Source organism: Notolabrus celidotus, chromosome 9 (genome assembly GCF_009762535.1).
Source record: "Notolabrus celidotus isolate fNotCel1 chromosome 9, fNotCel1.pri, whole genome shotgun sequence".
NCBI lineage: Eukaryota > Metazoa > Chordata > Actinopteri > Labriformes > Labridae > Notolabrus > Notolabrus celidotus.
In genome coordinates this window covers 20,564,058-20,588,259 of record NC_048280.1, presented here as the reverse complement: position 1 = coordinate 20,588,259, position 24,202 = coordinate 20,564,058, and the positions used below count along the sequence as shown (strand labels likewise).

At 39.2% G+C, this 24,202-nt stretch overlaps 1 protein-coding gene across 1 annotated transcript in view; it reads left to right on the top strand.

Moving 5' to 3' along the window:
* The window catches only part of pdlim5a (PDZ and LIM domain 5a), a 63,032-nt gene extending 39,785 nt beyond the window's left edge, over positions 1-23,247 (top strand). The window contains exons 8-13 of the mRNA XM_034691186.1: positions 14,791-14,873; positions 17,582-17,783; positions 20,100-20,280; positions 22,255-22,375; positions 22,627-22,742; positions 22,962-23,247. Coding sequence (XP_034547077.1) covers positions 14,791-14,873; positions 17,582-17,783; positions 20,100-20,280; positions 22,255-22,375; positions 22,627-22,742; positions 22,962-23,051 — 793 coding nt within the window. The 3' untranslated portion in view covers positions 23,052-23,247. The remainder of the gene's footprint in view (positions 1-14,790; positions 14,874-17,581; positions 17,784-20,099; positions 20,281-22,254; positions 22,376-22,626; positions 22,743-22,961) is intronic.
* Positions 23,248-24,202: the final 955 nt, after the last annotated feature.

Below are 24,202 nucleotides of genomic sequence, written 5' to 3'. Positions count from 1 at the left end.
TTCATATATATTTTAACGGTATTGTTTGGTGTAGCGAACTTTACCAGTTGGATCAAAAGTATAAAGGCATTCTAGCATGTAAAGACAATTATGGAGCAATTGGAGATCCAGCTCCAGATCAGACCTCTGTGGCATAGGTCTGGCAGTATATTGATGGTGTGTGGGCTCCCTTCTTCATAACAAAACAGGGAAAAATTCACTTTTGAGTCATCAAGTCAAAAGCCAGACCTCTGTGGACTGTAAAGTATGTCCACTCTCAGTAGTTTCAAAAGTTCATAAAGCTGCTTCAGTTAGACTGTCGTCGTTGATTACTGGAAACTATTTTGTGTTTTGTGATCAAGGTGTTGCTTGATGAGATGTTTTGTGTACTCTTAATGGTTGTTGTTTGTGCATTTTGGAGGTTGGTGTGTCAGTCTTTGCGTGCTGCATGTTGTACAACCTGTGATTGTGTTGTTGACAATCATGACCGCACCGTGTGGTTGTTCTCAGTGTGATGTGATTCATTGGCTGTCGGTTGCTCTCTTGGTTTGTGGCAAAACATCTGATCACTGTTGTCTCTGTGATCTTTTGAGTTGACATGACATGTTGACATTCCTGCTGTCTGTGCTTGTTGGTATGTGGCTTCATGGCAGAATTAATTCATCATTTCAGTAAATACATGCTATGAGTCATTAGCTGAATTTTGACCTGGAGTTTACCACTCTTCCTTTTTCTTTCTGTGTATTGATTTCTGTCATTTTCTGATGATGACAGATAAACTGCCCATTTCAACCACACCATAAACTTCTCTGTGCAACATCAGCTTCTTTTTGTGCAAGCAGCTTTTCTTGTGGCATGGCTTAGAGTGTATCCTTTTGCAGGGCAAGCACTTGAACTTTTCCCTAAATCCTTCTTTTCTTTCTCTTTTTGGTGTGTTTTTTTCTTTTTCTTCCTGTGATGGCAGAGGACACACCACTCGGTTGGTGGTTGGCCCCAAGTACGGCGAGTTGAGGGACTGGCACCACGGAGTGTCTGCTCGCACCCTAAATGTCCTGTAGAATTTGTGTGTGAGTGTGAGTGTGTGTGTGAGTGTGTGTGTGTGTGTGTGTGTGTACGAGTGAGTGTGTGTGACTTCTACAGGTAGTCATTTATTTGACTGTTGAGGGTAAAAAAGTCTGTGGACTAGAGAAAGTGCTTTAAAAACATCCATCTGCTATTTAATGGAATAAAGGAACTGAAGCCCAGAACAATGGACTGAACACTTCCAAAGAAACTGTTGGAGTTTCTCTGTGTCAGCTTGTGTCCATGTGTGTCTGTGTATGCCAACATTTGTGGGTGTCTGAGTCAGCTTGTCCTTCACTGTTATGTTAAGTGCCTGCACTGGCCTCACTCAGACACGTGTTGACTAATTGCTTTGATACTCAACTGATTCCAACAACGGTGTTTTTCAGAATGCTTCAATACTCTATGCTAGTAGTGTATGTCTCCATTCACGTATACATTAATTATGTTTGGGTTAAAGCACTAATATACTAGTATAACATTGTTGTCCTACGACACAATATGAGCAGTAGCGATATCATACAATATGACAATTTGATTTATTCCCTTTATTGTGCCTGTAGAGAAAGTAATCATGGACTTGACTTGTTGTTGTTGGGTTTTTTTGTGGTGTAATTTGCTCATGAAAAAAATTGGAGGACAGTTATTCTAGGTTTTATAAAATACCTAAGTCCTACACTAAACAATGTTGTGTTTAATTAACTAAATTGTGTTATGTCAAGTTGTTGCATGAAATACATTTCTATAAATCCAGATATATCAATAAACTTAATAAATATATTTGGATTTAGAGAAATGTATTTCATGCAACAACTTGACATAATAAAATTTAGTAGATTCAACACAACATTTTTTTTCAGTGTATCAGATCTGATCAAGTAGTACATTGCATATTAACTTCGCATGTTATATGTAGTTTGTGCAGTATATCTTAAGGTTATATCTAGATGCAAGCAACTAAAGTGGACTGCAGAGAGCAGTACTTACAAAATTGTATGATTTATTTAAACTTTATTCAGCCTTAGATGAAACAATATAATAATACAGACATTTCTATATAAAAAGTAGGCAAACCATTTGCAGTACCCCTAAGTCTTGATGCTGCTAAAGAGAAGGAAACATGAAAAGTTAGGGTCTGTCAACCCATTCTACAACATCGTTCCGTCCTCATTGTCTTCTGTACCTCAGTAATGCAGATGTGGAAAATTGCCGAAGAAAGATTTGTTACAACTTTCTATTTCTGTCATAAATGAAAATAGCACATCTGGCCAAACTCTGAGTGAACTTTAAAAGGCTTGTTTACATCACTTTAATCTCCAATGGGCACTGTGTTAGAGACAAGCTGGCTTGAGATTTGTTGCATCGTCAAAAAAATCGAAAGATTTTAACTTGCTCTGCATGTATGTACTGTATTTTTTAACCATGGCTTATATGGTATGCCTGCCGTGATGGAATGGTACGGATTGGTGCTACAAGACTTGATATGATACAAGATTTATGGAAGTGAGAGGCATCTCTGCAGTGAGCACGATGGTTAGGCTTGAAGGTGGGAAAGTATGTGTAGAAATGCTATATAGGTTATATTATAATGAGGCCCTTCTATGTAAAATGTTTATACAGTGCCTTTACATTTATTACATCCTCATGTTTACCTACAGTAGAAAATCGCAAACTACTATTTTAATAGTTGAATATCTTCAGATTGCAGCTGTGTGGCAATTAAAAAGCTGGAAAACCAAGTGCCTGTACTTCTTTTGTGTGTTGAGTTTGCAAAACTATAAGTCTATATATTCTAGTTAATAAAGTCCTTTACCTTTTTCCTTGGTTCCTTTCTTCTGACTCTCTTTTCTTCCTGTATCCCTGTGTTCTTTTGTTCCTGCCCTACTTATTTTGCTGCCTTCACTCTTTCCCCTTTCTAGTTGTCTTTCTGAGTCTGAGACAAACAGTGTGGAAGTCAGGTATAAATCATCGAAAGTAGTCACACTGGTTTTTATTCCACACTTCTAACATGAAATAGTCCCACATATAAGATGTCACTTTTGAACCAAACAACTCTCACATAATATTTTTTTCAGTTAAATCACAGAAACTAATCAACTTCTGTTCTCTGGTGGTCACTGTTTGAAATATTGACAGGTGCTTTGTGATTCTTATGTAACACAACAGTTAATGCAATGTGATTTTGTGAGCTATTACACTGATAACACACAGACAGATTACTTTTCACAACCTCACTTTACCAACATTAACTCCAATCTAAAAAATAATATTTAACTCTCCAACATCTCAATTTGAAGAACTTAATTCCATCATAATGCTCTGTTATCTGTTACCTGCCAGTATCAGACATCCAGCCCATCAATTCTCCAGCCAAGTCACCTGTGAGCTGAATGATGTAGAAGCCACACCCACCTCTGATCACATGATTATACACCAAGCAAAGCCACAGCTGGTAGACTCATCACCCAGTCAGAAACAGCCAGAGAGGAAACTACAAACCCCACACTGCACACATTGACAAACCTGGCAGCTTATGGAAAAATGAGCAATCTAGCAACAACACATCACTGAAGCTGGTTTGCTTTCCCCGTTCCATATTCCAGTTCAATTGACATGTTTTGTCAATTACATCAAACCCATTTGTCTAATATGAACCATTCATTGGCTCCTATGCTGGTACCTTTACCATATTCTGGTTCAACACACAGTCAAACAGCATCATTTCATACCCAGAGGCCATGTAATGCTTCTCTTGATGCTGTGTTTTTACCAGCAAACTTCCCACAATTTTTAGGACAAGGTTCTTTTGGTGCCCACACTCCATCATGTGGATTATCTGTTTTCAGTGTATTACCAGCTCATGGACAATTCTTGTCAAATGGAAATGGCTCCACAATAGTTAGAAACCAGGTACCAGAGGCTTCTTCCCATGATACTGTCCCTTTCCTAAGACTGTCTGCTCCACATAGTTCAGTAACAGAGCCAACAAGCTTTCAACTGCATACAGCTGGAAGGTAATTTGGAAGGTTGCGGTGTTTCATAAAAATTTATAGTGCCACCGTTAATCTCTGAGAAGCTGTGATAGCCCGATAAACAATATCCTTCCTTTGCCTTAATCTAGCAATGCTGCTGTGGCACCACAAGAGGGCAGCACAGGCTCAGAAAAGTTCAAGTCCATGACTGCTTGACTGATGTTATCGGGGATGACAAGTTTATGGACAAACTTCAGAGTCCCTTAAGGCAGCACAAAGTCAGCTTGGCCTTTCCTCTCAACACAGGTGCTGCACAACATTTCCGACGCTTCATGTACACAAACTTAACTTTTCAGAGATGGGTCATTACATTTCTTCAAATATCTTTTCAATCTGTGATGTCTGTCCTCCATCTGTCCTCACAGCTTTCCAGTCCAAGTCAATAATCATCTGTCTCATTTTACATCTGCACATCAACGTGTGCTTTCTACCAAACCTGTCAGGTACAGAATAAGAAGAGTTTTACCTTAACCTTGCAAGAACTGTTAATGAGTTCACAATGACAGCAATGCCAAGCTGCAGTTTTTTAATACTGAATACTTGTAATTTTGTAATTAAGGAGCTTCCTGTAATCTCTGAAAATACATACAGTATTTTATTAAAAGTTGGGATGCTGTGTAGAATGTTAATTGAAACAGATTTTATTGGTTTGCAAATCATTTCAACTTTATACTTAATTGAAAATAGTGCAAATACAACACATCAAATGTTGCAAATGCTTCACCTCTTCTTTAAACATCCCTGTTAAAGTTTGGGAACCCAGGAGACCAGTTTATGGAGTTTTGAACGTGAATTGTTGACCCAGTCTTGGCTGATGTAGGTTTTCAGCTGCTCATCAGTTTGGGTCTCCCTTGCTATATTTTTTTCATTTCATGATGAGCCAAATGTTTTCAAATGGCTGACAAGTTTGGATGGCAGGCAGGCCAGTTTAGCATCCGGACTCTTCTTCTGCAAAGACATGCTGTTGTGATGCCTGCAGAAATACATAATATGTTTTGCACTGTCTTATTGAAATATACATGGTCTACCCTGAACCATTAATGCTGAATGATGTATACAGGTTTTGAGGCTACACATGCTGCCTTCCAGATGTGTAAGCAACCCATGCCATGGTCACTTGTGCATCCTAGTACCATCATGGATGCTGACTTTTAACTGTGTGCTGATAACAAGCCAGGGGGTCTCCCTCCATTTTAGAGCAGAGTACGCAGCATCCATGAGTTCAGAAGAGAATGTCAAATTTTGATCAGTAAGATCACAGGACAGTTTTCCACTTCCCCTCAGTCTATCTTACACAGGCTTGGACCCAGAGAAGTCTCCGGCATTTCTGGCATCATGTTCTTACAGTATATGGTTTCCTATATGCATGGTACAGTTTTCTGGATGCAGTGACAAACTGTGGAATTGATTTTGATCCCATGCAGTGATTTCCACTACAGAGCAATGTCTGTTTTTAGTGAAGTGCCACCTGAGGGCCCAAGAGCAAGGAAATAAAGTATTGTTTTTTTCTTGAAGTCTTTGCCATTTCAAGGAAGGGAATATTATTCAAAAAATGGCTGAACTATTTGCTCATGAGGTCCCACAGAGTGATGAACCTCTTCCCATCTTTGCTGCTGAGAGAACAAGCCGCTCTCAAAGTCCCTTTTTATACCCTGGCATGCTCCAAACATGTCACAATAAATCTAACTGTTTTGGAAACTTTCCTCCAGGTATTTTTTTTTTCAGTTTTACATAACTTTTTCAGTGTTTCGTTTTTCCCGTAAGCTTTTTTAAAATATGTTACTGGCATCAAATTTGAAGTGAGCATAGATTTTGTAATAAAGTATACAACTTTTCAGTTTCAACATTTTGGACTATTTCAATATACAGATAGGCTTTAAATGATTTGCAAACCATCACAATCCCTTTTTTTTAATCAACATTTACACAGCTCAGCACTTTTTTTGAAATTAGGGTAGTATTTTGGTCGTCAGTTTGGTCCTTAAGTCTTAATTTCAATACAGTCTGCTTTTTTTATTTGAAAGTCACAGGATTCATTTTTCCCAAGCATTTAAGTCTAAAATGATCAAATGTATGGTATATTGGTGTATACTTGTGTACTCATACACAGGAGAGAACTCTTGTCAAATCCTCTGGACTTCCTGCCCAGAGCTGCTCCCTGCCCTCCTCGTCTCACCCCCAGCGCCCCCAAACAGCCCACACAAAACATGCATGCTGTTAACCATAGTCCAATGGAGAGGAGGTAAAAGTGATTATGTTCTTCTAAAACCCTTCCTCTTTTTCATCCTCATCTTTTGACAATGCTATCCCTTATTTCTCAACATGTTATCACTGTGTCAGAAAAACGTATCAAAGCAGCCCTCAGTCTCCTGAGGGGGCAATGTCTCGGTCCTTATTGGACGCCCTGCTCATCACTCCAATCATTCAGGCGCCGCCACTACTCTTGAGGAAGAAGAAGAAGCGTCGTAGCATCAGTGAGCTGCACCTGCCCAAGAACAAGAGGTAGACAGGGCAGACCTGGACAAAACTAGATTTGACTTAGTTACTGTTAAAACTGGTATTTATGTCTTTAGAGTAATCATTTGACTCAAGCATGCATTCTCTAAAATGTTATTGTAAAGAATCTTTACTTTTACATCCAGTTTTGTCCAGGTCTTGCCTAGGAAGGAGTGTTACAATATAATCTACTTCACAAAAACTTGAAAATAACATTTTAAAACATATTTACCATGTGTGTCAGCGTGATGGGATGCATGTAGCTTAACAAAATAATTACTAGTTGCTTTACAGCCCCAGACAACAAATGGTCCTTTTCCACTACACAGTTCCAGCCCTACTTGACTCGACTCGACTCGACTCGGTTTGGATACCTTTTCCACCAGCCCGAGTACCAACTTGCGGTGGGCGGGGCTGTCATTACACAGCTGCCCGAAACTGCGTTCAAGTACTTTTTAACGTGACACAAACACAACAATCACAAACAATGGAGGACTTGGAGGCAATGGTGTACTTGCTGCTCGGTCTGTGGCTTTTTGTCGCAGGCGGAGCGAGAGAGGAGAAACAACGGATAAACTTTGCTTGCAGACATTGTACAGCACTGACGTTGTTTTTTAAAAATGGCGGGTTTGATTCCTGTGTTGGGCGTCGCGCTCATAACACAGCTGTGCGAAACTGCTGCATGAAACTGCGCTCACGTCATTTTGAACGCAACACAAACACAACAATCACAAACAATGGAGGACATGTTCCCGTTGGATCCGTTCGTCGACCACTAGACCCAAAAAAGTGTGGACCTCGTTACATACCACGGAGAGACTGTGCGTGCAGACATTGTACAGTACTGATGTCGTTTTTAAAAAAATGTTGGGTTTGATTTCTGTGTTGGGCGTCGTGCTCATGACTCTTCGGTGACGACATTCTCTGACCGATCAGTGGCTGGCAATCCGTCGACGTCACCTTTTAGTATCGGCTCAGCTCGCTTGGAACCAGAGCAGAGCAGGTACGAAAAACTGGTATCTGACACGAGGTACCGCGCCCGTGGAAACGCAACACAAACCGAGTAGAGTCGGGTCAAGTCGAGTAGAGTAGGGTGTTTTTTTTTTCTGTAATATTTAATAGAAAGTATTATAATATATATTACCCTTTGATTACTATAATTCTCTACATTAAAGTTTAAAAAAATGTGAGATGTGCATTAAGTTTATTTTTATCCCATAGTCTATACAGAGCTACAGTCTAGTAAACATGCTGTTCATGGCAGTAAAAATCATGTCTGGTCTGTCCACGCCAGCACCAAAAGACACGCTCCATATGTCTCTGTGGAGACAACTCACACCAACTATGACATTCTGTGGTCACTGTGAAACGACTTGGCAGCGTCTCACACAGATCACTCATTGGCTAGTGAGCACAACTGTACACATTTAGACTGTGAAGTATGAAAAGTGTGTGAGAGAGAGTTTGAGTGGGTGTCTGGATGTCTTTGTTATTGTGTGCGTGTGAGTGAATGCACATGCATGGGTGGTATAGTGTGTGAGCATTGAATTTGATCCAAAGAATATCACAGGGGCAGAATTATAGACCATCTGTTGTGTGGTGGAGAGAGCTGCTGGACAGCAGTCAGCTATGTTAATGGACCATTTGTTCAATGCTCACATGAAACAAACGCATTTAGGACACGTACAATACAAGTTGAGGTTGGAGCTACAGCACACAAGGGGTTACTTTACATATGTAAACAGTTGAGAGAGTCACATGTACCCTTTTTTGTCTCATTATCACCCAGTACCAGCGAACAAGTACTGTCATTTGTTGGCTGAACACAATGCTGAAAATAGACTGCAGAAAAGATAAACACTGGAAAAACAGAGATGCAGAGCAAAGCCCGCTTCTTGAAAATTAATGCATTTTTCAATGCTGCATTGTATTAATGAGAAAGTCTAAAACATTGACACAAACCAGGAAAGATATAGTTGGATGAAAAGCACTAAAAATGTCTCTCCTTCCTCCTGCCCATCTTTAATTATACCATAAATCAACAAGGCTCATATGTGGCACAGTATGTCCAGATGGTCAGCATGCTAACCGGCTACTATTAAATCAAAGCAGCAGGGCCCCCATCAATCAACCAATCAGAGCCTTCCAGAATACAATTAAGTCCCCATGTAATTGTCCTGATTGGTGGAGAATATTAACGAGCTGTGCTGTAATTGGCTCTAATGAATGAATGGACTGGGGAGCATCTTATTTCCTGCTCTACTTGTCACCTGTTGTTATCCAATCAGCATAGCTAATGTGAATGCATGTTGTTAGTCTCTTGTTGTCCCAATATAATTTAAATAGATAGCACTGTAGCCTTAAGTCTCATAGAGGGTAACAGCTAAATGGCCACATGAGGGTTAGAGCTCCTCTGTTCTTTACAGGGCAGCTCTTTATTTTCTCGTTGAGTTTAAGAACTTAACTTCTTTTATGATTACATAAATTAGTTGTTTGCCATTCGTGGGTCTAAGTGGTTCAAATATAAATGTGAGGGGGCAACCTCATTGTAAATACAGGGGGAGATAAAGCCACTGTGAGGAGTTTTTTTATCTGGGCGTGAAACAGACTGAAATTGATACTCATGCCATTTTATGACTCAAAAGCAAACCAGACCATCAGAGTGTTTCTGAGCAGTCATTTTTGTTACTTACAACCATTGGGAAGGTTAGGTGTAAGACAAGACAATTCACAGCATGCTGCACAAAGAGCCTTTTTTTTTTTTTTTTTTTTTTTTACATTTTCCACAGCTAAGTTCCCCGGTGAGTGATATATCTGAAGGTTTAAGGACCAAAGAGTTACATTTTGTGTTAGAAAACCTTACCTAAACATGCACAGGATAATATCAGCAAGTAAATAAGACATTCCACTTTGTCTACAGAGGGCGCAAAAAAATCTAAAGTACCAAAAGCTTTTGAATTTAGCACTTTTTTGAATTGTCATTTATCATATTTCAACAAACAATTATACATTTTGGAGAATAGGAGCAAATAAAAATACAATTTATCGAGCACAGACCCTACCAAGGGGTTGGTGGTGCTCTTGGTCCAGACATTCAAAAAAGTAGATTTTTAAATCCTTGCTTATGATAACTCCTCAAATGAACCATGATCTTGTTGGCACTGTTAGCTGGCATCTTACTGGCTTACTTCTCTCTCATGGTGTAGGTTTAGGGAGTTAATGTGCTCAGTGTCCTCCTGTCAGACTCCTGGAGCATGAAATGATAAGCAGATAATGAGAACGAAGACAGATGCTGTGCAGTCTGACAGTCTCTTTCCTACAGAGAGTTCTTAGATTAGGATAAAGGCTGATTAGCCAGAATCAATGCTAACAGGACTATCCACTGGGTGCATTTATCACAATCTTTGTCAAAGCATGGTAGCTTGTGTGTATATTGTTTAACAGTATGAATAACAATCACATACACTAAAACTATTTGTTTTAGTAGTTCAGATTTTCAGTGTATTTGACAGTAATGGAGAATGGTTCTATCAACCATCTAACCATCTATCTCTGTCATTTTGTGTTTATGTGTTTCCACTTGTTTATAAGCCTTATTTCTCTTATATTTTTTCTCCTCCTGCCAAAGAGTGTCTTGGCACCAGTCAGCCACAGAGGAGGGAGACCCTCTCTTCTCCTCTCCTGTCAATGCTGTCTATGTCTTTAGGTAAAAGTAAAGTATTCTCTTCCATCTTGTCTTTGAGGGTTGACAGCGTATTCCACAGTTACAACACATCCTATGCAGTCTCTTTTGTTGCCTTTCAAAAGCAGCTTAAGACATATATATATTTTCAAACTGGTATTTTGTTATAGTTGTTCTTTAAGCTTTGTTGTAAAGGTTTTGTGCTGTTATGTTGTGTCTCATTCTTCTTCAAATGTATGTTCATTATATCTAATATATTTAATTTATTTTATTTTCTAATCAAAGAAAGATAGTTTTGAAAAAAATGAATGCAGATTAACTGCACTCTGATGTCTTACGTCACTGATCATTCACAACATCCATCACAGGCTACCTGCTATCAATGTTATTTGCTTGGAATTTATGCCATTTTGACTAGGGACTCCCCGATCCTACTTTTTAGGTCCAATATCAATACCTCGGCTTTGGTATCTGCCGATACCATTACTAGCCAATCCGATCCTGGTATTGATTTAACAATCTCTATTCCTTATTGTGAAGATAGAATCATGTTTTGGCAACTTCAGGCTTGTCTGACTTGATGGTGAACTGTGCCTGGGTTCCAAGTGCTAAACCAGGGGCTGGAATCCCTTCATTTCAAGGATCTGGAACAATTCAATCCAATAACCTGTCTGTTTTTAACACTTTGAATCCATTAATAGAAGGTTTTTTGCTTCTTTGCAGTAAGCTATAGCTGACGTAAACTTCCTCCTTTGGGCTTCCATTATATTTTTCAGCGCATCCGCCATCCGTCGAAACATTAGCACTGCACATGTTGCAAGTTTCCGGCAGAGTTGTTAGCAAAAGAAGCATGGACCTAATCTGCGGGGCCTCTGTAGTTATCCTCCATCATGCTCCACCGGGCAAAAATGCACAGTCCGGCCCGCGATGATGAAGTAGGAGACGTACATGGCTATTGTAAACACAGAAAAGCATAGAACTGAGGTGAATAGATCTACCATATGGACCGGCACTAAATATCGGCCCTTTGTCACCAATATCCAATCTAGCTTTTTGAGTCCGATCTAGCCGATATCCAATACCAGGATCGGATCGGTGCATCCCTAATTTTGACTGTCTGAGAATATGTCACCAATGATCGATTAACAACTTTGCTCTCTGACTGTATCCCTATTTTATTCATTATTTGATTCCTCCTGTAACTGTCACATTTGTGCGCATACTTTACGGAGAAACACACACTGACCTGCACAGACACAAACGGGTACATCTAGACTCTTTCAATCATTGGTTGAAGTGAGATCTTTTCATATAAAACTTCTCCTACAGCTGTTTTAAAAGTTTTTCAAAGTTTGGATGTCATTCAGAAGCATGTTATTTTTTAGTTCATCAATAACAGTCCTCTTCCTCCTCATCATGCAACTTAAAAAAACGTTTGCAACTTTATAAACATTCTGCTGATGAAGACAGTCAGCACTGGAGACACTTAGAGGGGGGGCTGAGACAGGGGGTAGAGTAAGATGTCAGCGGGTGTGTTTGTGTTTTGACATGTCTGGTGTGTGGGGGATAAGGGTATTTTGTGAATTAACATTTAACCAAGTGAAGAATAAAATATAATTAAAATCTGGAAGCTTAGAAATAACTGTCTGAAAATGGGGTAAAGAGGAAGTCTGTCTATTGTTCAGTACTTTATACATTATTATATGATTAATTTCAATTTATTACTCATAAAGTCTGTCACTAATGAGATTTTTTTTACCACTTAACAACAATAATTATTTAATTTTCCTTTAAACTTTTACAACTCAAATTTCTGAAAATTTGTGTAGGACTTTGGGAACTTACTTTTGGAATGGTGCTTTACCAAATAACCTCACTTACATGTTTGAGCACTCATTCCAAAAACTTGAATCAGGGATTGTAGAGGTAGTCCCTGGTGGCCCTGCTCTGTAGGTACTATTTGATGCTGTGTCAAATTGAAGTGTGCGCACAAGTAACATGACTGCAGAGGCAGGGCGGACAGCTATAACAGAGCATCTCCTGAGGTGAATCCAGCACACACAAGTGTGACATTCTTCCTCTATCTTTCTCTCTGTGCCTGTTCACTCCTCATGGTGACCGTCACTCAAACTCGACCTCTCTCTTCCTACTCTCTCTCAATCACACTAAACACTCAAACACAACTTATCGTAACTATGGCTGCAGTTGCCATAACACGTGTCTCCCATGAGTCCCCTAACAGCCAGGCACAAGGGGAGGACAGCAGTGATCCAACTGTTGGCGTTGGCTACAAAAATGCATTATGGGTGGAATACGTCTGGGGAGAGATTGTTGGCCCACCCAAGCTCCTCAGCTGGCGCACATACTTGAAAATACACTCACACAAACACACTACTAACACAAACACACTCACACAGAGTTTGTCTTACTCATAAAGAGGTTATTCATTTTGCATCATCTCAAAATGTGGTGGAGAGTTTGAAACCCTTGGGTCACATTGATTGAAGAGCAGGGATATTTCCCTCCCTTTCACCAGGAGAGCTGACATTCATGGCATCTCTTTGCAAGAACCAGAAAACTGCTTTTATTGGCAGTCTTCAAACCAAATTTGCAAGCATCTTTTGGTGCAACTTTTTTCACTTATTATTTTGGGTAATTCTTTGCGTAAATTTATTAGAACGACGATAGGAAGACAGGAATTTAGACGAAGAGAGTCGGGTTAGCATTCAGAAAAAGACCAACGCCAGGAGTTAAACTTGTGACTGGTGTGTTTAAGACTTAAGCATTGTCTAAGAGCTCAACCCCAATAATTTTGTATTAATAAAAAAAAAAAAGAAACATCTCCAAACTCTTTGTAGAAGGAAAATGTTTGTGTGTTTTTGTGTATTTTTTTTATGACTATATGAATAGTAATAGCTCTGCATGTTAAATAAAGGTCATGAATTGGGATATCGATTGGCCACTTGTTATTTAGGCACAATGAATTACCACAAACATCAAATGAACATTAAAATTTCCCATTTGAAAAGTATGATAACATAGGAACAATTTCCTAAAATGTGAAAGCTTTAGCCCTACATATGGATTAGATATAGTCGGATAAGAGCAGAACTCAACTAAAGTTTGATAAGGTTTTGCTCCTGTAATGACCATTTGTACTTGGTACTCAAAAGATAATATTTATAAAGTATGTTTATATTCCAAAAGAGACAAAACAGCTCTCTCTGGACCACCGCACTGTTCAGTGAATATGAACCATGTACTGTAGAAATAAAGTGTGGACAGCTTAAAAATACTCCCGGTCTTGTGATGTCATTCTCTCAAGTCGTCACCCAAACTAATGTTTTTGGCACTATTTGAGGAAATCACCACCAAATTTTACTGCTGTCTGTTTGAGAACTACTAAGCCTTTGACCCAAATGTGATTTTCTGTTTTAATGTCTTGTAGCCAATGAAAATGGACTGCCAATGTTGCCATGGGGACCAATTCAACTTGTTTTTTCACACCCTAAAAGCAGCATTTAAGCTCATACTTTACTATCTCAAAGGAGACCTTTAGTGCATAAATTAAAGTGTCAACATGTTTTAACAACATACACTATACTTTATATAAAAATGAATAATCCAATGAATAATGTGAAATTAAGTGGTCAGTCTCTATACAGTGCCATAACAATTGTGTTATGGCACTGTATAGAGACTGACCACACTGTCACTTATAGTTGTCTGGCATCTGTCTAGAGTTCATCTGGAATGGTCACTTTTGTTCATTACACTATGCTGTATTGCTCTCCTGTGGAGTCACTTACTTTCTCTTGAGTCATTTAAACTGATACTCTGGCATTGGTTTTGAATGGGTATGTTGTATATTAGTGCTGTGTGGACCTACTCGTCTCTTATCCATCATCAGCCTGGTGGCCTGGACTCTGTTCTGCTATGACAGAGCCACCAGGGCATCATTTCTGTGCTCACTGTACTCACAAGTAGAAAGGGGCAGCATGAAGTTGAGTACTGTAGTGTTTTGGCTGTAGCCGCAGGCTGTGTTTTGGTTGGTACCATATTTGTCTCTGCTCTGTCAGCAGGTAGGTGGTCTGGAGTCTGTCGTACTGTATTTTGACAGGAACTTGAAAAATGACCCAGTGCTTTCAGTTTTTTTCCTTTCATTTTCCTGCTGACTATGAGTACATTGGGCCATAAGAGGAATTTCACCAAGGATGACAATTTTACAGATAATAAAGAAACTAACACACACATACACGCACGCACGAACGAACGCACGCACGCACGCACGCACGCACACACACACACACACACACACACACACACACACACAAACACACAAACACACACACACAAAGTGCCTAAACCAGCCACATTTTGCCTTTGTATAGATCCATCACTCAAAAAGAGTAGGGTGGAAACATCTGTAGTGATTACGATTTTGTAATTAGCAGAGTGAATTGAGCCTTTTAAGTATTGAGTTGAACAAATAAAATGATTAATCCATCACTTCTGTTTATATTTTGTCTCTTTAAACAGTGAAGAGGAAGAAGAGCCAGAAATCAATAGCCACGAGACGGCCGTAGTCAAGACAATGATCAAAGGACCTGCTACGACTCATGGTAAGCATTGTGGTTGGATCCTGTCCTCTAGTGATAGTGTGGTGTCTTAGGTTTCCAATGGGAATAATAATAGATATGCTAACATCCAGTAGTTGCCTCTCTGAGAGTTAACACTGAGTTGAACAGCTGACATTTATTTCCATTGCAGCAATTTAACAATACTTACAAAGCAGCAGTGAAGCGTCAAAGTATTTACATTGAAATCAAATAGAAAACAGAAGACAGAAGAGAGCTCTTTCAAAATAAAACGATAATAATAATAATTTAAACAAAGAAAATTTCCCCAAAATAAGTTCTGTAAGGATGGGACCCTCCCAGATTCATTTAATCCAAAGTTGTGGTCCCAAAAGTTCAGTTTTTGTTCTGGTGTGGGTGTACAGTGAATGCAAAGCAACTTAAAACTACTCCAACTTCACTATCTTGACTCCTAACTCTTGAAGTTCAACGCTCTCTCAGATTTTACCAATGTCCAATAGAACTCAAACAGAAACCAACCAGGATAACAAGACAACTTGTTCATTTTAGTTCTCACATGAGGTCTAACTTCTTCTCTTCTTTCAGAATAACTTATTATGTATAACCAATGATGAAGGCTATATGTTATAGACATTTACATAATTTAATTGATGTGAGACCAAGCCCTGATTTGCATGTCTCCTAATAACTGACTAAATAACAATTCTGCCTTTGTTGGGTATATATATCAAAGAATACAGCATGTATCTATAATACATGAGTTTCAGTGACGGAATTACATTTCTATTCATAGAGCCAATTGCTGCATGAAATCTGTGGAATACTACTGCTGCCAAATCCAACAAAAGTATATCTGTCTTGCTGTGAGCGTGTGTGCTTTTACCATAGGTATGTTGTGGTATTTTTCTCTCTAAATTAACTAGTGGAGTATAATCAGACTAAGGTGCCTCAACTGTTTTCTTAGCATAAGTCACGGCGTGCACATGCATACCCAGAATGTAGAGTCCCCTAAATAGATTCCTTAAATAAACTCTCATTCAGGAATTGAAGCAAATCTTTTTTGAAGTTTATATTTGATTGATTAATATATCCCCCACACAGTTAAAAAGTGTTTTTTTCTCATTCATAAAATGTTCCAAATCATGGCAAAGTGTAAAACTGATTTACGGCTGTTGGTCTAGATGTTGTTGCAGCCAGTTAGGGAGGGAAAAGAGGCTTATTTTCCATGGGAAGCATGACATATGTTGTGAAATAGGTCATTGCAGACTCTCTTTTTCTTTTCTCATATTTTTCCTCTGTGGAAGTCTATTAGACAGGTTAGAAGGCCCCACTCTGCCTGTGGCACCTTAGCCAGTCACACATGCAACAGTTCTACTCTGTCACAAAGATGATATTTACAGGAGAGAATTTTCAGGGTTATGAATAAAGTTTTAAAGGCAAGCCACAGAGCTACATAACACCTCTAACTGAACATTGTCCATAGTATGTTAGATTTTTCTCACACATTAGTCTCTCAATCATGTCCATGCAACAAACTTTATTCATCATTTCTATTTGTTAATATATCTAGAGTATCCTGCCTTTGAGCACAAACCTTCTCCTCTTCCAAAGCTCTCTCCCTGATGGAACTCCTACTCAACATAAGTCGTAAATGTAGTCATTTACCCAGGGACGCAGGCTCATGAAAATATACTACTAGCAGTATAATGCTCAAGCACCAGTAAGCAACTGACCTAGTTTGAATCCAGTAAAAGAAACCCAGGCCTTCAGTAATTATCTTGTTGCAGATACCCATTATAAAACAAATTTGCACGATGTTATAATTTGAGCACACTAATTCTGTAACCAGCATCCCTGACTCTCCTGCTGACCCTCTTTCCAATTTAACAAATGCTCTTATGGTTAATGTGAGCTTCACTTATATCAAATATCAACTAAAAATTGTCTTATCTTTGATTACAGTAAATGCCACTTTGATCTGCAGAAAATTAGGATCTTTCAGAGAGGAATCATTGTATTTTTGGCAGCAAAAAACAACACATACTTCAACTTTAAGCAGCTTTAATACATATTTATATAAAGACAATGTAAAATTCATAGAAGAAAAGGTAACTTGTAGTGAAAACTGTAAAGTCACCCTTTAGCCCTACCATTGATTAATATCCCATCCCTGTTCTTCACTAAAACCCACACACACTTCAACATGACATGTAATGGTAAAACCTCAGTGCTGCACCATACACACACTAACCAAAACACATCTCCAAACACCTGTGGAGATCAAAGGCCAGGCTATACGTGTTTAGCCAGGTGTCTGGTCTTGAGCTGAAGGAATGTCTTGGTGGTGTGTGTTTGTGTGTGTGTGTGTGTGTGTGTGTGCGTGTGCGTGTGCGTGTGCGTGTGCGTGTGCGTGTGCGTGTGCGTGCATCATAGGAATGTAAAAAAGGTGAACTGAAAAATTTGGGGAAGACTGATGTTGAGGATCTGTGGTTGTGACACCAGTAGTGGGCCAGCTGCATATTCCACCATGACACCTGCTGGGTGTGTAGACAGAAAGGGCAAGGGGCAAATAACTTACACACCAGGAAAGAAAGCATAGACACACACATGTACATAGATTATTTGTCAATGCATCTGCTGGTATTTGCATTTCTGCTTCTATAGTATTTCTATATTTGGGTCTTACAGGGTTAACCAACACAGTGTTTTGCCACTTATCCTTTCTGATGCAGGTTACGGTCCACGGACTGGATTGATCACACCGTCTTTTGGTATGAAGGGTAATGGAGGTGCCAGTGTCCCTAGGGGGCCTGTCCCAGCCCGACCTTTACCTCAGCCCCATCCTAAAGACGAGGACACCCTGGTCCAGATGGCAGAACACATCCCTGCTGGAACTCGTACGCCTATGTGCGCCCACTGCAACATAGTCATCAGGTGAGGGTCAAATGTTGTGTTTAATAAGGTTAACTTAAGAATTACTGCAGGTAAAAGTTTACTATATTGGTTTGATTATACTTTATTCTTACTGGTAAGCTGAATATACAGAGAATCCTCTGAAGGTCATCATGCAATAATCCTACTTGGCAGTATTCTGCAGTTCAAAGATAATATGGATGATAAATCTATGGTCCCTGTTATCAGGAAAAAAAGGAGGCTGTCATGATAATTTAAGGTCAAACTCCCACAGAAAGCAGTGGATATGCAATGTGTTAAGTTTCATCACATCATGCTGATATACTGCTCTCACAAGCATGATCAAAAAAGACACAGTGTGTTCAGCCTGGTTGCACAGACAGGCTCTTGTACTTAAGTAAATTAAGTTGGGAAAGGAAAATATGTCCATGTCTTAATTATTCAACATCCTCACTGGCACTTGGGATAATTAAAACCGTTACAATGAAATAATCTGTGTATGAAACTGTAGAACCACAGATCTGAATGTAGTGTAGATAAGGGTAGGAGGATTTAGTTGCACCGAGATCAAACTGTATGAATTAGATGGGAACTACTAACCAACAAAAAATAAAAAATGAAAAAATGATTCTACTTTTACACTTTTTGAAATACTTTAACTCTCTTAAAGCACAATATACTACATTTTAAACACATGGTTTGTGTCTTATTCTGCCATCCAGTATATCTCCTTTCTTCTTGTCCTGTAGCTGACATGCCCAAACCCAAGGGTTACCTTCCAGCTTGTGTCACCTTACAATACACTTAAGGTAGAGTAGCTCACATGCTAATGATTGCCAAGTCTGGACCTCTGACAGAGAAAGCTCAAATCAACACAGCTCCTGTGTGGAGGGAACAAGTCTCTGCTGTTTCCCCACTACACCTAATCACCAGTGGAGGCAGAGGATTGTAGTCACAACTTTGAGGACCAGTGCGTATGATACAATATCGGTTGTTATCACCTGATTGAACACCCAGTGTTTAAGAAGGAGGATCATTTTCAAGATGAGCGCAGGAAACATGCACACTGTAGCGACTAGGACATTCAGGACTTTCTGTCTGTGTGGCAGGTGCAAGAAATGGCCAAATCATAATGCTACTTCCCAATCACGTTGTCAACCTGACCACTGCCTCAGTTAACAGCCGCTGTCTCTGTCACGATGGAAGTGGCTTTCTCCATCTTATTACGTTTGTGATACAGAGTGAGTATCACAAGACGTCAACACACACTCAAATGTATGCAGAGTCAGTCAAAAGTGCTGTATCCACTTGATCTCTCACGTTTCCACAAGGTCTTTTCACGCTGCTGCTGGGCACAACCAAAACGCTTTTACTTTTCTTCTTAGGTGCAATCTTTGTGCGCTTAATGAAGCTGCTTCTTAATCTGTACTGTTTGCCAGTATGTTCTTTCCACTCTTTTGTGGATACTGTAAATACGTCCAAAAATACTTCACACCGATATAAATGCCAACAACTGTCATCATAATTCCGGTATCTGTTGCTGTTTGGAAAAAATAACACTGCAACAGAGTGTTTCAAATTTAAAACAAAGAAAGTTTCAGGAGTGCATTTTTGAAAGAGGCTTTAGTGTGAAGTAGAATATCTTTTGGATTTCAGAATAACATCTCAATTATATCGATCAATGTGTTTTTTTATCTACTGTCTGATGTCTCATAAATGTCCATTCACAATATTTCTTGTTTCTTAAGTTTTTGGACAAAGAAGAAGAAAGAAACATACTTTATTAATTCAATTCAATTTTTTCACTCGTGTTGTTTTTTCGGTCATGCTACACGCACAGTTTTTTGGTATATAAATACAATCATGCACACACACATGCAGTGGACATGCACTTTGGGAGAGATGTCAGTGAGGATACTGCCATCAACCAGCGCACCCCAAGCAGTTGGGGGTTCGGTGCCTTGCTCAAGGGTACCTCGGCAGTGCCCAGGCAAGTTAACCAGCACCTCTCCAGCCACCAGTCCACTTGCCAAACTTCATCCATACTGGGACTCAAACCGGCGACCCTTCGGTTCCAAAGCCAAGTCCCTATGGACTGAGCTACTGCCGCCCCACATAACAATCCACACCTCACATTCCTCATAGACTTGATTTAAAATTATTTACTGTACACTTGAGAAATATATCAGAATATATGATTAATAAAATCAGAGGTGAATTATTGTATTAGTGCGGGGACTGTAGTAGTCTTAAGTATATGCTGGGTTACAATAAGACCATTCAGTAACTCTGTTGTTGATCTTCTTATCCTTTTTTCCGCTTGTCTGTCTTTTTCAGGGGGCCATTTTTGGTAGCAATGGGGAAATCATGGCATAAGGAGGAATTTAACTGTGCCCACTGCCGTACATCCCTGGCAGATACCGGCTTTGTGGAAGAACAGGGGTCTGTGTATTGTGAACATTGCTATGAAGAGTTCTTTGCTCCAACATGCAGCCGCTGCCAGACAAAGATACTGGGGGTGAGTTGGTGTGAAGTGAAATAAAGCAGCTATATGTGTGTGTTCATATGTTAAGAGGTCAGGGCTTGGTAGCGTTGCCGTTTTAAACTGTTATAAGACTGCTTATGACAGTTTTGTGATGGTAAAATGTTCCAATCTAAATGATCATATCTATATAGTTGCTGCATTTCAGCATAACTGTAGTGCCAACCCCAAACATGCAGCTACAAAGGGTCAACGAAGGAAAGTTTAGGTTTAGTGAATATCTATAGTGACCACCCCTAAACATCAGGAATGTGGGACATGTTTGGGTGTTAAGAGAATTAGGCTTAGGGGCCTTCGGGACTGCAGTTGTAGCATGAACCCAGAGTGACAGGAAGCAGAGATCCCTGCGCTTGCCACTGCCCTGACATTCATCCCTCACGTGTTCTAACCTCTTTAGCCTCAATCCCTTTCAACCCTCTATTTCTCACACATCTTCAACCAGATTACGGCTTCTTATTAACCTGTTTTCTCACTCCCTCTCCTCTAATCCTTCATTGACTCTGGCCCACCAACTTTCCATTGATTCCCTGTCCTGTCTTGTTCTCACAGTTCAAGGGTGGGAAAGAAAGCAGTTTGTCTTTTTTAAGCCGGGTCATGTGTCCTTGTAAGAAAAAAATGAGATTGAAATATGGCATGAGAAAAGGTCAGACTGTAGGAAAAGCTATGCATTTCTGTAAAACAGATCTAAGCATGATAAATACAAATACATTTAATCACTTACAATCAGTGTTCCACAAGGATCAGTTCTGGGCTCTGTCTAATTAACAGTTTAGTTATATTGTTGTCGTTTTGGGTTAAAAACAAAGATTGGGGGACCTAAAAGGCAGACTTAAATAAACAGGATTTAATGTAGAAAAAATACAACAAAGAAAGACATACTTTAGAAAGTCCAACTGAAAATACCAAAAAAAAACCTTAAGGAAAACACGCTAGAAGCACTGGAAAACTTAGGGGAGGATACATGAGTAAGACGTAATGAATTGTCAAAAGGAGAGGGAAAACAGAGAAACTAATTACACAGGGTAATTAACACAGGTGTGACACAAAATGAAACAGGTGAAACTATTTACAGTAATTAAACAAGAGGGAAGCCCACAAGAGCAGGAAGTACAACTAAATCAGACACACAGGGGTCAAGAACTACAAAATAAAACACTATAGACTTAACTAACTACAAACACAAGGAATACTAGCACACAATACATGGCACTGTAATCAATTTTTAAAAACAGCATTCATTCAACCCAAACTAAGTACATCAACATTACAAACAGAAATCATAAAAATAACAAGTTAGTTGTTATCTACAAAAGTAAGTTATTTCTTTTATGATTTTTGACCATTTTTAACACATCAAATTTGCACACCATACCTTTAGAGGATGTGTGTGTACCTGTGCACTGTCAAGCATCCTGTAGAGCACTGTGTGAATCAGACAAAACATGTTCAGGGAGGTGGAGGTGGACTAAGTTTTAGTCTGAACACAGGTCTGTAGAACAGAGTTTGTGTAATATGGCTAAGTTTTTTGTACTTATGTCTGGGTTGCTGTAACAACTGAATTTCCCCCCCGGGGGATCAATAAAGTAATACCTTATCTTATCTTATCTTATCTTATCTTATCTCATCTTTACTGCTACAGACATTAGCAGGCTGTTGGATAACATTAGAAATGTTGAGTTACAGATTGTAATCACATGCAACCACCACCTTTTCATATTGCGAGTCTGCAACAACGCTGTAAGAAGGCTCACAGTTTGTACTTTTATATTGATCCAGAGACTGCTTAATATTGGTGTCCCAGTGTGGAATTTCATTGTGAAAAGTAACTGTTGCCCCTCCACCATCAGGTTGAATGTATCTAACTTCCCAGACGCTTTTATAAAAACAATTGCTCTGCTAATGATGTGTTTGATGAATCCAACTAACCACACTGCTTGCATTTGCACCTAGGAGGTGATAAATGCCCTGAAACAGACGTGGCACGTCTACTGCTTTCTGTGCGCTTCCTGTCAGAAGCCTATCAGAAACAACACCTTCCACCTGGAGGATGGAGAACCATTCTGTGAACAAGGTAAGTGAGTGATGAAGACTCAGAACAATGTGGTTATACTAATGAGGCTAATGAATGGTGTCTCAGACCAGATGGCAAAATGCACAAAAGAATGAAAAGTCATAAAAAGCTCTCTTACATAAATTAACTTCTGTAAGGGTACCCACACTACAGAAAATAATCTGGTTCAGTATTTGGTTGTAAGGAATGGTTTAATCTGTGCCATCTTGTCGTCGCCCCCCCCCCCCCCCCCCCCCCCCCCCCCCCCCAAGACTTCTACAACTTGTTCGGGACCAGCTGCCATGGCTGTGAATTCCCTATTGAGGCTGGGGACAAGTTCCTGGAGGCCCTTGGCTACACCTGGCATGACACCTGCTTCATCTGTGCAGTGAGTGAAGGCTTTACAGTATATTCAAAGTAAAATCAATTTAAATACTCATAACTATCTGACCTGCATGCCTGAAAACTGAGGCACTTTCTGGGAGTGTTACTCAAACAGTTGTGAAGAGTAATTTATATTAGCGGCAAGTTTTAAAGTGTTCTTAAAAGCTCTAAATGTAATCTTTATGTGCTTGTGTTTGTGTCCTTCTGTGGCTGTTGTCAACAGGTGTGCTGCACCACTCTGGAGGGCCAGACCTTCTTCTCCAAGAGAGACAAACCTCTTTGCAAGAAACATGCACACACACTGAAAATATGAATCTTGAGACCTCTTTTCATTTTTCTAGATTTACAGTTACAGCTGGTGACATAGGAAGTCCTCCAAACAGAAGTATGTTCATACAACCATAAAACTCAAGCAATATTCATACGGGTAGAAGTGGCTCTTGCAGGCCAGGATAAGTGAGACACTGCTTGTATGAAAAATGAAAAATTACATGTTTGTGTCTAAGGATCCTGATCTGTCATTGAACATCATTTGCTTTGGTCACAAGGTATCTACTATTTAGCCTCAACAGATCATCTTTATGCTAATTATCTGGATTTTATCAAATTATGAATAGAAAAGATCAAGACTAGCACTACCAAATGGTGCAGTTTGGGTTTATTACTGAGGCAGAATCTCTCTAATATATATGATTTTGTGATCTTGGTCTATATTTCTTCATCTAGAGTTCAATATTGAGTTGTCACTCAACACTTCTAAAAATACGTTACCAGGTATGTGTAAAAATCTCTATTCATGAGCATGCAATATGAAAACAGAAAGATATTTGACTATACGTTTTTGAGCAGCCTTTTCTGTCTGTGTCAATTTTAAAAACATAACAGATATTAAGATAGGTTCAACGGTGAATTAGCAATCCAATTTTCAAAAAAACAAACATTTGTTTTCTATGCTGTTACCGGAGACACAATTATACACACGGCTCTAAAGCAATGTTAATACTATGATCTGCTATAAAAAAAACTCCCCATTTAAAGCTGCTATCTTTGATCAATGCTTAGTATTTTTTTTTTTTGGTCCAGTTGATATTGTTTTTTGATTTCCACCCATCACATGGGATGACACTGTCAAAGAAGTTACTGATTTTAAAGAAAAAAGGCAACATAAAAAACCCCAGAAATGTTGAACAGTGTGGCACTTGAGGAAGAGAGATATGGTATGTTTTGGATGACAGAATTGGCCATGTTTATTATTTCAATATACCTCAAAATAGATTAAAATACATAAAGTTATAAAGCCAATAATATAATGTACATGTATGTTTTTCTCTTTTATTTGAGTGTCGTAAAGTTTAATTAATTAAGTTCCAGTTTAAACAAAAATATTTCCAAATTTGAATGTACAAATATTTTGAATTTAATTATTATTTTATTCATTTCAGGCACTTTCTGTCCCCCCGTACA